Source organism: Chiroxiphia lanceolata, chromosome 8 (genome assembly GCF_009829145.1).
Source record: "Chiroxiphia lanceolata isolate bChiLan1 chromosome 8, bChiLan1.pri, whole genome shotgun sequence".
Taxonomy (NCBI): domain Eukaryota; kingdom Metazoa; phylum Chordata; class Aves; order Passeriformes; family Pipridae; genus Chiroxiphia; species Chiroxiphia lanceolata.
Window position 1 is genome coordinate 2,072,265 of NC_045644.1, and position 13,062 is coordinate 2,085,326.

General features: G+C 35.7%; 1 protein-coding gene across 2 annotated transcripts in view; it reads left to right on the forward strand.

The window, feature by feature from the left end:
* WDR11 (WD repeat domain 11) overlaps positions 1-13,062 on the forward strand; it is a 40,091-nt gene that overhangs the window by 17,083 nt on the left and 9,946 nt on the right. For both annotated transcript variants that reach the window (XM_032695152.1, XM_032695153.1), the window contains exons 12-19: positions 4,110-4,216; positions 6,042-6,117; positions 7,521-7,629; positions 7,942-8,066; positions 8,443-8,590; positions 9,411-9,517; positions 9,964-10,078; positions 11,782-11,953. In XM_032695152.1, the coding sequence (XP_032551043.1) occupies positions 4,110-4,216; positions 6,042-6,117; positions 7,521-7,629; positions 7,942-8,066; positions 8,443-8,590; positions 9,411-9,517; positions 9,964-10,078; positions 11,782-11,953 (959 nt within the window). The remainder of the gene's footprint in view (positions 1-4,109; positions 4,217-6,041; positions 6,118-7,520; positions 7,630-7,941; positions 8,067-8,442; positions 8,591-9,410; positions 9,518-9,963; positions 10,079-11,781; positions 11,954-13,062) is intronic.

Consider the following 13,062-nt stretch of genomic DNA (forward strand, 5'->3'; position numbering starts at 1 on the left):
CTGTGTGTTTGTGTACACGTTGTGCACACCATGGCTGAAGTTTCTGATAACTAATGGCAAAGATATCAAAAATAGTGCTTACTGGATACATATTTCCAAACAGGATACATATTTCCAGACAGAATTAAGCATGAAAAATGAAATATTTCTAGTACTGATATTAGTAAAAATTTATCTTAGAATTGTGTCGTGAAGTCTTTATCTGGTTAAGGGCTGCATTTTACTCTACACTCTCCAAAAGGTAAGAAAAGTAGAGTGACTGAGAATAGGTAGCTCTGAGAGTTCATTATGGAAACCTGCATGGAATCTACCACAAAAATTAGGTAAGTTTATTTATGTTTGTAGTATGATTGGCTGGCACTGTAAGAATAGAATTCCCCTTTATGTTCTGAACCATTTGAATCTTTATGGTTTCATCCCATCAACTACTTATGAAAATATTTTCATTTTATTTTCTGTTCTGCAGCACAAGAGAGTAGTCCTTTCTTTGTTAAAGTGATTGTAGAATTCAAAATAAAAACTGCTACTGACATTTCACAGATGAAAAAAAATTAAGATAGAGAGGAAGAAATAAATACATTTCTAAAAAAAAACTTTGTGTATTATTGGAAGTATTGTTAGTTTGGGCCTTTCAGTTTGTCAGAAGTTTGCAGCTTTTAAGAAACTTCTTCAAAAAAAACTGTCTTCAAAAAGTGGTATTTTTAGAAGTAAAATAAAATGTTTGTGAATTCTATTTAACCATAAGCTGGTATCTGGGTAAGTCTTCTAAATATTTGTTCTAATGTCCTCAATCCCAGCCTTAATAGTCTGAATGACTTTCCACAGAATTTTTACAAGTTTAAGGGAATGCTTCAAGCAATGTAGTCTGAGGCACAGGAGTTCTTTTTGATTTAAATTAATTTTCATGGAGTGCAACAGTTTTTCTTCCAGTGGGAATTCTTACTTTACCTGTAAAATGCAGATAGATTGGATAATTCCTCTGTATCTGAAAATATACCTTCAGGGAACATCATTATTTTAGTATGTAATTGAGAATACCCTGGAATTATAACTCCAGGCCAGCAGAGTTTTCAGTGCTCTGTAGTTTGAGAATGTAATAAAAATAAGGCAATTGTCCTTTTCAAACAAAGTGTGCTAAAGTAATGAGTTGATTGGGTGTTAGCAATTACAATTTTTTTGAGATTAAAGTGTTCTTTTGTAGAAGCTACATAGGTATTCACAGGCTGATTGTGTTGTTTTGTTCGAATTTTTGTTTTTATTTAAACTTTGAAATTCTGTGTTGTGATTAGGAGGAGGAAGAATTGTCTTTCTGTCCTTTAAAGATAGTTCATACTTAGGAGTAACCTTGAATATTTATTTTATCCATGATTATTGCTTGGCTGTTTCACTGTTTGTTTAGAGCAATGTAAGTAAATACTAGAGAGAATTCCAATAATTCTTATTATGGAGGGGAATTAGAAGAACCATGAAATACCAAAGTCTGATCCCTGTTCTCCATGGACCAGTCTAAGCTATTGTGGCAAAACAGGAGATGATAATCCATCTTCAATACAGAGAATATGTTTGGGACATGGAAATAAAATTCCTCCAATGTTCTTCTGGTCCAGTGGCACATTTGCACCTCTCACTGCTGCTTTTCCTTGTCCTGATAGAGAGATTGCTGTGACTGGAGCAGTGCTGCTCATTCTTTTTCACTGAAGCTCAGCAAGTTCAAGGCTGAGCTTTTATTTTTAAATTTAAAATCTCACTGATTGTAACAAGAATGTTTATGGCCTGCAGGCAAAACGTGGGAATTACATCCAAGTTTTAGCAGTTGAATTGAAGTTGCTTCAATTTGAATTTAAGCTGAGTGCCCTTTGGGAAACTGCTTTGCAAACATTCTACACCTCCTTAAAAAAAAAACTTCCCTTGAATAGAGAAATTAGAATGAAAAGTATCTACTGTCACTTTGGTCCCACATATGGTTTTATTTCCCATTTTGTCTTGCTCTTTTTCTTATAATCCTTAGATTTAAGTAGCAGGTGCCATGTCATAAAGTCACAGCAATCCATTCCCAACTAGAAAAGTAATTTGTGTTTTTATCTCCTTCAGTACCCTCTGTAATTTGTTTGCATTGGAAACATTAATCAGAAGAACCTGAGTCTCAGTTTTAAGTAACTGAGACAAGCTGAATGTATAAAATCCCTGAATTTTTTGATTTTAAAGAGTGGAATCAGTCTGTGCAATAATTGAAAGCTGAATATAACCCTTAATTCTGGTGGGCAGAGATGTCTTTTATGAGGAAATGGAGCTGTTTCAATAGGGAAGGCATTACTTGTTTCCTTCATTGGAGTTTAAACCACTGTCTTCACATTCTCAGTTTGCCTGTGTGACAGTGACAAAGATGATATTGTTTCAGGTGCAAGCAGTTAGCCAAGCTAAGGTTTCCTCTTGCTGATGAGTGTCTGGGGTTTCTGTAGGTTTTTATTAGTATTGACAGATGGCCAGGCAGCAGCAGAGAGAAAGGACTTGCCCCGTTAAACCTGAGCTGATGAAAACTATAGAAAGTGCTTCAGGTCTTTGAAGGAGAAGGGTGAATAACTACCAGCAGTAACAAGGCATTATGAGTTGCTGGGCTTTCTCCAAAAAACATAGTGGAGCAGTAGATAAAAAATGGAAAGGTGTCAGAATTCCCATTTCTTCCATTTCAGAAAGCTCCCTGTATTTATGACCCTTTGGAGACCTGCAGTGTTACCACAGTTGTAGATTCCTGTTCAATCATTCCTGTCATGTTTCAATTAATCATCGAGTACTTCTCATTTGGATTGAAATTATTGCTTGAACTTTCATAGGTCCTGCTGGGAAAAAGGCTGGGTCTTAAATTTTTAATTTTTCTTGAGGGCTTAGGGGTAAAGCTTCCTCTATTTTTAAAGCTTGGACTAAAATAATAAATATGGCCGTAAATTATATGTGCAGAATATTATGGGAGTGCTTTTTGTTTTCACCCATCTACACTACATTTGGGGAACTTCTACTTAATGCAATGTGAATTGGATTTACTGACATTAAATCATAAATACTGGTATTTATCTCCCTCATATTTCACATATATTCTTGCAAAGCACACCATGATTTTACAATTGAAGTAACAGAAGACTTGGTTGTCCTGGAAACATTTCTTAAATGATCTGTGTTTGAAAGATTTGAGGAAAACCTAAATCCTTTTATCCATGTTAAAATTAAGTTGGGCATATGTATGTGTTAAGAACAGTCTCAATTTTCTTTTAGATTAGTTCCTTGATTTATGTCAATATAATGTCAAAATGATAAAGCACTCAGCAGGTTTTGCAGGCACAAGGTGTGTGAGTGAAATGGGGATGGAGGATGATCTCCTTTTGGAACAGTACCACCTAGTGCCACTTTCTGTCTTCTTTGCTCTGGGCTATTATTCTAAGATATTGTGGATTCTAAGAGTTTTCTTAGAATCCATCTGTGCTGTGTGCAGTGTAACTTCACATCCTTGCAGCACTCCAAGGTAATTTGGTTGGGAGCTACCTTGGAGTGAGCAAAAAGAATAAAAAAAATCACCAGGTTTTCGTTTCTTTAATGATAGCCTTTAAAATCTCTTCAGGGCCTTTCTGTTTTTTATCATCTTTATCTCTCCTCTCTGTGGACTGAAGGAATGAAGTCCTCCTGCCCTGCTATCCATATCAATATTTCTCTGTATGTTGGCCAATTTGAGTTGTTTGATAGTAACCACTGACTTAATCAGAGCAGTGCTTTTAGTCCCCTGTAGAGCTGACTCTGTGTGAGGGATTTCTGCAAAAGCTGACAGTGATTTTAGCTGAAATTTTTGCTTTAACCAAAGAAGAGCTAGTGTGGTCTGAAAAGAAAGCTACTCTTTAATTTAATTCAGTAACTTTATATTTCCATTATACTTGTAAAACTCATAGCTTATTTTTATACTTAAATATAATGTTTCCACAAAGTGCAGAAAATTACTTCTGTGCTGTTTTCTTTAAAGAATATGCAGGAAAAAAAAGATTAATTGTACTTCAGGTTATTTTATTATTATCAGGCCATTGAAATATTTTGGCTAATGTGCTCCATGTACTCCCTTCTGATCCCAGGGGGATTGAGTGGATAAGCTTGACTGGATTCATTTCCTTTGCCACATCAACACCCAACAATCTGGGCCTGGTCAGGAATGAGCTGCAGCTGGTGGACCTCCCAACAGGTGAGTGTTTCCTTTTTTTTAATTCCTCCTGTTGTCATGAAAAAATGAAACAGTAAAGAAGAGTTTTAACTGCTTTTGCTCTTCTGTCCTTGTGAAGCCACGTGATGTGTTTTGTCTGGTGCTCCACAGGCAGACCTGAACCAACAGGTTTGCAGAAACATCTGTGCCTTGGACTGATTAAAAAATATGAATAAGTGTCAGCAGGGGGTTTAGAAGGAGTCACAGAGCACCAGTGTTAGTGGTGGGTTTTGTTCACAAAATGCATGTATTTCCAAATGTGTACTGTCAGGGTGTGCACCCACTGCTTCACGTGCACCTGAAATAGTGTTGAACCATTTATTGTGCTTTCTGTTGGCAACAGATAATTTTTCCAGGTAGATCAGGCCCATGGCCAGAATCTGAGTGTGTGAATGTGTGTAAAATAAGTATTTCAGTGATAAAATCTGATACTTTTAGAAAGAATTGGTAACGTTAAAAAATAAATAACTTTTTAAAAGATACTGTTGATAGCAAAATGAACAGGTTGTGTGTGGTTTTCAACTATTCTGGCCTAATAATGGATGACAAACATATTTGTGATTGAACTCAATATTTGCACAATACTAGGAGGTGTAACTGGGAAAATTAGCCCAAAATAGGAAGCACTTCAATAATTTTAAATTATTTTTGAATGTGAAAACCTGGAGCCATTTAATTTCTAATTGAAGAGCCTGAATCTTGTAACACATGGCTAATTCTGAATTACTTTATGTAGCATAAAGTGATTTTTTTTTTTTTCAGTGGAGTTTTTTAAGCTGATGGAAAAAACTCATTTGTTATATTTCCAGGATGCTGCACAAAGAGTTTATTCTTGTAACATGACATTATTTTAATTTTTTTCCATATAATGTCTTTTGTTCATCTGTTTAAAACCAAACCCAAAAAGATACACACACTGTGATATTAATCTCATGTAAAATGGGATTTTGCCTGGGCACTCAGCTTGTAAATCAGTGCTGAACATTTATAAACAGAAGTGAGACCTTAGCATATGGTTTGCTTAAAAATGTTACATTTCCTCTTTAAAGCTTTCAAGAAAGGCATAGCAATTTAACTGTTTGCTTGTTGCTTCTTCTATCACTTGTGTGCCCAGCTTTCTATTTTAGGGCTAAGAAAAAACTGTGCTGATTTGTGTTTGCTTTGCAAACACTAAGACAAAATTCACATTTACATTTCTGAACAAAAGAAATGAAAGAAAATTCCTCAAGTGCTTCATCACAAATGAAGAAGATAGAGATGGAAGATTTCCTGTAGCCTGGCCTCTGACATGAGAGCTCTAACCAGCATTCTTGATAACTAGATTTATTCATTATAATTAGTATATAGACTTATTCATTATAATTAGTATAAATAACTTAGCTACAGGCAGCCACAAGAGTAGCTAAAGTTGAAAAGCTTGAATTTTCCTTGAAAGCTGAGGAGAATGAAACCTGCTGTGGTACCCCTGTGTTTGTAGGTCATTATTTATTTTAATGATATGTGTAACATCTATAATTCTGCAACACTTTGTGCAAGTGGGTGAAGATTTTGTTGGGTGTAAGATTATAAATTCTTATGGGGATAAGATTATAAATTCTTAGGGTTTGTTCTTTTAGCTGGAAAGAAAGAGAAGGAAAATGTCGACAACGACAAGAGCAATGTAAGAGACATCAGGTTACTTGGGGATGTTCTGGCTTGGTTTATAAACTATTTCTGTTTGCAAACAGAATTGTTGATAAACTATTTCCATGTTTATATCTAGTTTGGTAACTGTTTCTGTTTTCTCTCTGTTGTGTTTGTGTTCCAGGCAGGAGCGTTGCCTTTCGTGGGGAGCGAGGCAATGACGAGCCAGCCATCGAAATGATAAAGGTGTCTCATTTGAAGTGAGTGCAGCAGCCCTGGGAGGTTTATATTTTTTATTCTGCTCCATGAGGATCCTCATGACACCATAGAGATTCTAGGAAAAAAAGCACTTTGGGGTGAATAAAAAAATATACAACAGCATCAAGAGAAAAATACTTCACAATATTAATTCTGAGTGCAAAAAGCTGTGGATGTTTCTGTGGTTGACTCTGTAACTTCAGGATCCAATCACATTGCAAGATCAGTCTTTAATATTTTATTTCTTATAAAAATTGTGTTGACTGAACAGACATTTTGATAATATTAGGGAGAATGAAAGTGCTGAACACTTTGTGTCGACTTTGAGTTTGTTATGAGTTAATTCTCTTTTCTGTAACTTAAGCCTAACTTAAAACTAGGAAGCTTGGTATTAAAAATTGGATGATTTTTCAGGTTTATTAGTTTTTTCTAAGTGTTTCACACCTTTATAATAATTGTTTACTGGAAAACCAGATGTGAGATATAGTTGTTTGAAAAGTCAGCTGATAAATGACCAAATTGTTTACTATCAAGTCCTCATTATTTTTAGCTCAGGCCTGTGACAGGAGACTCTGGTCTTCATAGTATCAAAAATAATAATAGTAGTACTCTGGGAGATTACTTCCCTTTCCTGTCTAAATGAAATTAAATTGGTGTTGAATTTAATAAGGTGTTGTTTCTAAATCTTAAAATTTTTTTTTCTTTACAGTAGAGGAAAAAAATTAATGTCCTCTAGCTTGCTTAGGAATATTTTCAGAAGTATGTATACATTTCAGAGAATTTGGAAGAGTTCAAGCATGTAATGGTCTTACTAACACATTAAAAATTAAGAGCAGTCACGGGCTTAGATGAAGAGAGCAGAAAGTGCTGAGTGAGAACAAGAAAGAATAGAGATAATTCATTTGAATAGAGGTAATTGCAGTGGCAGAAAGTACATATTCTGCACAGCCTCTCTATTTTCAAGTTAAATGTGAAAAGTGGTAGATTAAAGGCATTATACTTGTGTAGCTCCACAGATGAACAGTCTGAAGACATAACTGACAAGTGGAAGGTGGTTTTATGTTCATTTATTCCTGGATTAGGAAGAGGCCTCATGGCCAAATCAGAAGTGCTGCTGCTTTCTCTGAACTGCTTCCCTGGTCTCCTTCACAGTAACTGAGCAGAACACCTAACAGAAATTTGTGTTAGCTTTGAGGAGAACTCTTTTTCAGATGTTCTTTAGCTCTTCAGTAGCTCAAGGGAATCACAAGCTTCAGAGGGGGATTTGAGCTGAATTAGTTTGCTCTGTTTCCTCTTGGTTTTTGAGGATTTCCAGAATGCTGATATGAACAATACGTGTGAAGTAAAGTGCTCAAAGTAAAATGGAATGATTACTTTTGCTGTAGTAAATTCTCATTTGTTTTAGGCAGTATCTGGCTGTGGTATTTAAAGACAAACCACTGGAGATCTGGGATGTCAGAACCTGCACTCTGCTCCGAGAAATGTCTAAAAACTTCCCTACAGCAACTGCTTTGGTAAGGAGTAAATTCTGTTACTGCTTATCAAATGTGGTAAGCTGAGATAGTATAAAAACCTTTGAACAATTTTGTGGCAAAATGTTACTGTATCTGTAGCATATATATATATCTATAAAGTGCTTTACCATTTCATCTCTCACCATTTTCATCTCTCATCATAAAGAGGCAAAAGGGAGGCACTGGTGAAAAACCTGGTCTGTCCCTCGGGTGATGGAGGGAGGGATCATAGAAAACAAAGCATTATAAATCCACAGTAAGTTCAGGGAATAAACATTTGTCTTTTCTGTTTTTCTGGACAATTTTACACAGGAATGGTCACCTTCCCATAACCTAAAAAGCCTGAGGAAGAAGCAGTTGGCAGCCCGGGAGGCCATGGCCCGGCAGACGGTGGCATCAGACACCGAAGTGACCAGCGTGGAATCCTCTGTCATCAGGTCTCTCTCACTCTGATCTGATGCTCTTCTACAGCACTGGTTGTTTTTCCACCCTGTGTCACTGTTCTGTGGAACAGAATATTTTTGAACTGATTCTTGAGTATGCAACAGGCAAAACAACTTTATGGTCCTCCCTTCAGATTTTATATGTGGGACTTTGATGTGCTTTGAAGTTGCTCTCAGGTGTGTCTGTAGCCCCTTGGTTACCTGGTTCTTGTTATTTGACTCCAGACATTTTCACTCTTGCTTCTAGATAATTCACTTTAAGGGATATATGGGATTTTTTTTGTGCTGCTTGTCTGCACTAAATAGAATTTGCCTTGCAATTCTCATCTTGAAAAAGAAATATTTATGTCTCATTGTGTTCTTTTTAAAGCTTGTTACAGGAAGCTGAAAGTAAATCGGAGCTGAGCCAGAACATTTCTGCCAGAGAGCACTTTGTGTTTACAGGTGCTGATGGGCAGGTTTATCACCTCACAGTAGAAGGAAACTCAGTAAAAGACAGTGCAAGAATTCCTCCTGATGTGAGTCCAAATTTTCTATATCATTTGATGCTTTAATTTTTTTCTTAGCTATGAGTGCCTGAAAAAAAAAAGTCAAGGATATACTTTGTAGCAGCAAGTGGTCACTAATGGAGTAGTTTGAAATCTGAAATACAAATTCCAACTTCAAAACTGTAACAATTCTGTTTTCACAATCTTATAATTTTTTTGTTGAAAACATTATTGAAATAAATGATTTTTTTTTTTACAAGTTGGAATCTTCACAGGTCCTGACTTGCTTTCTGAATAAATTACTTACTGAATATATTTTTAAGAATTTTAGTAAAACACATACAAAATGTTGAATAACAGAGGCAGTTGTTGAAATGTGATTCTGTTCTGTTAATGGATTTTGTCTCATAAGGAGGACTTAAAACTGTGAGTTTTATGTTTGCTCTTTTCCCAGTTACTCTGAAGAATTCTTTCTCTTTTAAATTGTTCTGGAAGGCTTTGATACTTATAAATAGGTGTTCTTTTATTTTTATTTCCTTCTTTAATGTATGCTACTGTTGTGATTAATGAGTTCTGTCATGTTGGTGCTTCCTTGCAACAAGAGACAGAGAAGTGATTTCTGTTGCTATAATCCCAAAATTTTTTACAAGGAAATCTCTTTTGAAGCATTTTGAAGCAAATATGACTGACTTGATAAATGTTTATATTTGATAGAACTGTTTCTGTTTTAACTGAGTAGAATTTGGTCTTTTCTGTCATATAGTATTTTTTTTTTAAATGTTGAAATGTTTATTCATATTTCTGTCTCTATTAACCACAAGATTTTGTTCTGCTTCCTAAATATTTTCAGGGAAGTATGGGTAGTATTACATGTATTGCTTGGAAAGGGGATATACTGGTTCTTGGAGATGTTGATGGAAACTTAAACTTCTGGGATTTGAAAGCCAGAGTGTCCAGGTATGAATGCAAATCAAGTCTGTCAAACATGAGTGTTAGAATTTGGGCTTCTTTCATCCTTCCTCATTTTTGTTCTTCACTGTAGGAGGTGTTTGAGGGGAAAATTTCAAGCATTTTGAAATAAGAATTCAGAAAATGCCTACTGTGTTACAGTTCTCTACATTTCAGCTTTTGTGTTTTCAGAAGAAGTAACATTTAATGAAAGTTTTAAAACCAGCTAGGTATCTTTTTTCACATTAAGTATTGTAGTATTTATTTCAAGCATTTAATCATCTTAGTTTTAATAATCTGTGTAGCTATTTGTGTGTGCACATACAGATAGGGAGATTGTTCTCCTCCTCAGCCTGTGCAATGTCAGGGTCTGCAGAGTTCATGGGAAGGATTTTATTGCCCACAATATGAGGTGGAGAGTGATTAATATTGATATTACACTTCCCTTTTCTCAGGGGGATCCCCACACACAGGAGCTGGGTGAAGAAAATCCGATTTGCCCCAGGGAAAGGAAATCAAAAACTTCTTGCCATGTACAACGATGGGGCAGAAATTTGGGATTCCAAAGAGGTGGGTGCCTGTGGGTTGGATATTATTTTCAAAGCACACCTCTTACTTCTGAAAATCAGGGATTAAATTTTACAGAGTCATGATTTCTTGCTGACAGTTGTATGATGGAGTCCTACAGCTTTTCTCAGAAAAATTTTACTTCCTATAAAGCGTTTTTAAGCTGCCATCAATGAAAAGTACCTTTCACTCATAAAGCTGACAATGTGTCTTGAGTTCTTCTTTGTCACCCTCTTGGAATGGGTTTGAGGCAGACCTTGAAAATTTAATGGGGAGTCCCCAGTTTTAGAATTTAATCTGTGGACAAGTGATTACTTTTACTACAGGTTTCTTAAATTCTGTGCATAAGCAAGAATAGATTTAATTTGTTAGGGAATACCAGAAAACCAGACATTTTGTTCATTAACATTGTCTAGCTTCTCACCTTACTCTGAAATTCTGCAGTTATGTTCACAAATCTTTTGGGGTTTGGTTCATAGGTCTTTCAGGGGATGATAGTACCATGGGGAAGGAAAGATAATTGTAGTGTTTTAACTGAGCCCCCTGGACTAAGTTCAGGGTATGAGGGTGTGAAACAGGAATTTTATTTTTTTTCTTCTTGCTATGTGATGAGCACCAGCTCCAAACTCAGGTACTTAATTAGTGCAATGTGAAAATCTGTTGGTGATAAGAGTTGGACAGCAGATATGAACAACTGCTGTGAATTACCTAAGCAGAGTAGAGTATTAGCCCATGAGTCTCTCCTTGAAGCACATTTGAATAGTTTTGTTGCCATAAGATATTCCTCCCTCTTTTTTTCTGGGCCAAAGGAGTTTCCTACATGAAAGCATTTAAAACTAAAATCACATTTTCAACTGATTTCAACTGAAAATCTTTTAGAAATCTGTATTAATATTTTATTATCTCAGTCCTATTATAGATGTTATCATCTCCTTAGGACTTCAGCTTTTGCCTGCAACCAATCCTAATTCTCTCACTCATGAAAATAATGGTGTCCTAGAGCTGTTGTACCTTACATCTCTCTAACTCCTTACTTTGCTCTACAAAAAGTGAAAGGAAACAGCAGAATGTTGATTGCAGTGGAATTCTTGCTACTATTTCCTATATTAACAATTGTCATGTCCTGTGATGCTACAGAGGGGTTACAAAATGTCCAGCTACTGACCAGTTAAAAGCACAATTTAGAGTGTTTTGTTTCTCTCTCTTTTGTTTGTGGACAATGAACCATCCCATTCCCATAAAGTTCTGTTAATACTACGTCTAAGTGTATTTCTAGACAGGTTCAGTATTTACCAAAAAGGTGTATATTAATGAAGAGCATGAATTAATTAGTAAGAACCTCACTCTGGCCTTGATGCACATGTGCTGGATCAGGGGACTGGAATTAAAGAGGGAATGTAGGTTCCCACCAGTTCACCATGGAAATTTTAGGTCAGAAAAGACAACAAAAAGGCAGCTGTACAGCTGTGCTCAAAAGGATCTTTTTTCTCTCACCTCTAAATTGGGAAAAGTATTGTTTCAGGGCAACCACGTGACCTACTGCAAGGTTTCTAAATTCCCCACTCTCCAGAAAAGACCATTATTAAAATGATTTACAACTAACTTCACCTTTCAGTGTGAATTTTGAGCTGTGCCTCGTGGGTGTGTGACACAACCTTACACTGAGTGATGGAGAGCCTCCTAAAAATGCCAAATAACTTCCCCAGGTACAAATGGTGAGCAGTTTAAGGAGCGGGAGGAACGTGAATTTCCGGATCCTGGATGTGGACTGGTGCACGTCTGACAAGGTGGTCCTGGCATCAGATGATGGGTGTATCCGAGTCCTGGACTTGTCCATGAAACCCTCCTGCTTCAGGATGGATGAACAGGACCTCATAGGTATGGTGATTTCATTTTGCTATCAGCTGATAGGTAAAATGCACTTGTGATTTGAAAGGGGACCATGAAAACGTTCAGCATTTCTGTTAGAACAGAAAATTATCACGTGTAGAGATTTTGATGCCTCTCTAGTGGTTTTCAAAGATACAGATAAATGTTTTAGGCTTAGGTCATATGGATGTTTTTTTAAACAACTCACACTTTTGACTATCTGAATTAGAATGAATAAAAAGAACTTTTTGTGCAGAAAATCTGGGAAGTTGACTTAAAAAACATGGTACATCACTTAGGTATCAGAACCTACGTCACTGACATTCATGACATGATTCTGAATCATTTGTGATGTGTGAAAATGTCTTTTCTGAATTTTTTTCAGGTATCAAAGGCAGTTTGTAGACTGATTCATTGCATTTCTCACATTGCTCTTTTACTTTTTTACCATATGTTTAAGAAGGGAAATGAAATATTTAACTAGTTAACTTTTTTTTTTTTTATTACTAATGTTCCAAATAACTGCTTTTGTTGTCATCTTTGAGTCAATCCTACCTTTACTCATAGAATTTCCTTAAAACATTAGATTCCCTTAATGTAGGTTCTAACTGAGACATATTTGGAAAGTTGTGATGGTGGGGAGCTGTGGAATGCTTGAGAGAACATGTAATTTATCACAGCTATTTTTGCTATCAAATGAATGTTCTGTAATATTAAGTTGTAAAGATTAATGTTGTAAAACCAAGCACACTTCAGTTAGGATGTGCCAGCTGTCAGGTTGCCTGTGATTTAGCTGTCCTGCCTCTACACTCTGGTAATCTTCTAATTACAGAATCACATTTACTGGATTCCTGCATCATTCAGTGCATACAAAGTGCAGGGAATTTCTGAATATTTAATAATTTAATATATAATATTTAATATATTAATAATAATAATTAATTTATAAATATTTAATTTAAATATTCGATAATATTTAATAATATATTTAATAATAATATTTAATAATTGGTTCTTGTTTTACTCTTCAGTCACTGGTTGCATTTCCTGCACAGTCACCCAAACCTTGTACTGAATACGGAGTTACTGACTTTTAAATTTGTGTGACAGCAGTTAAT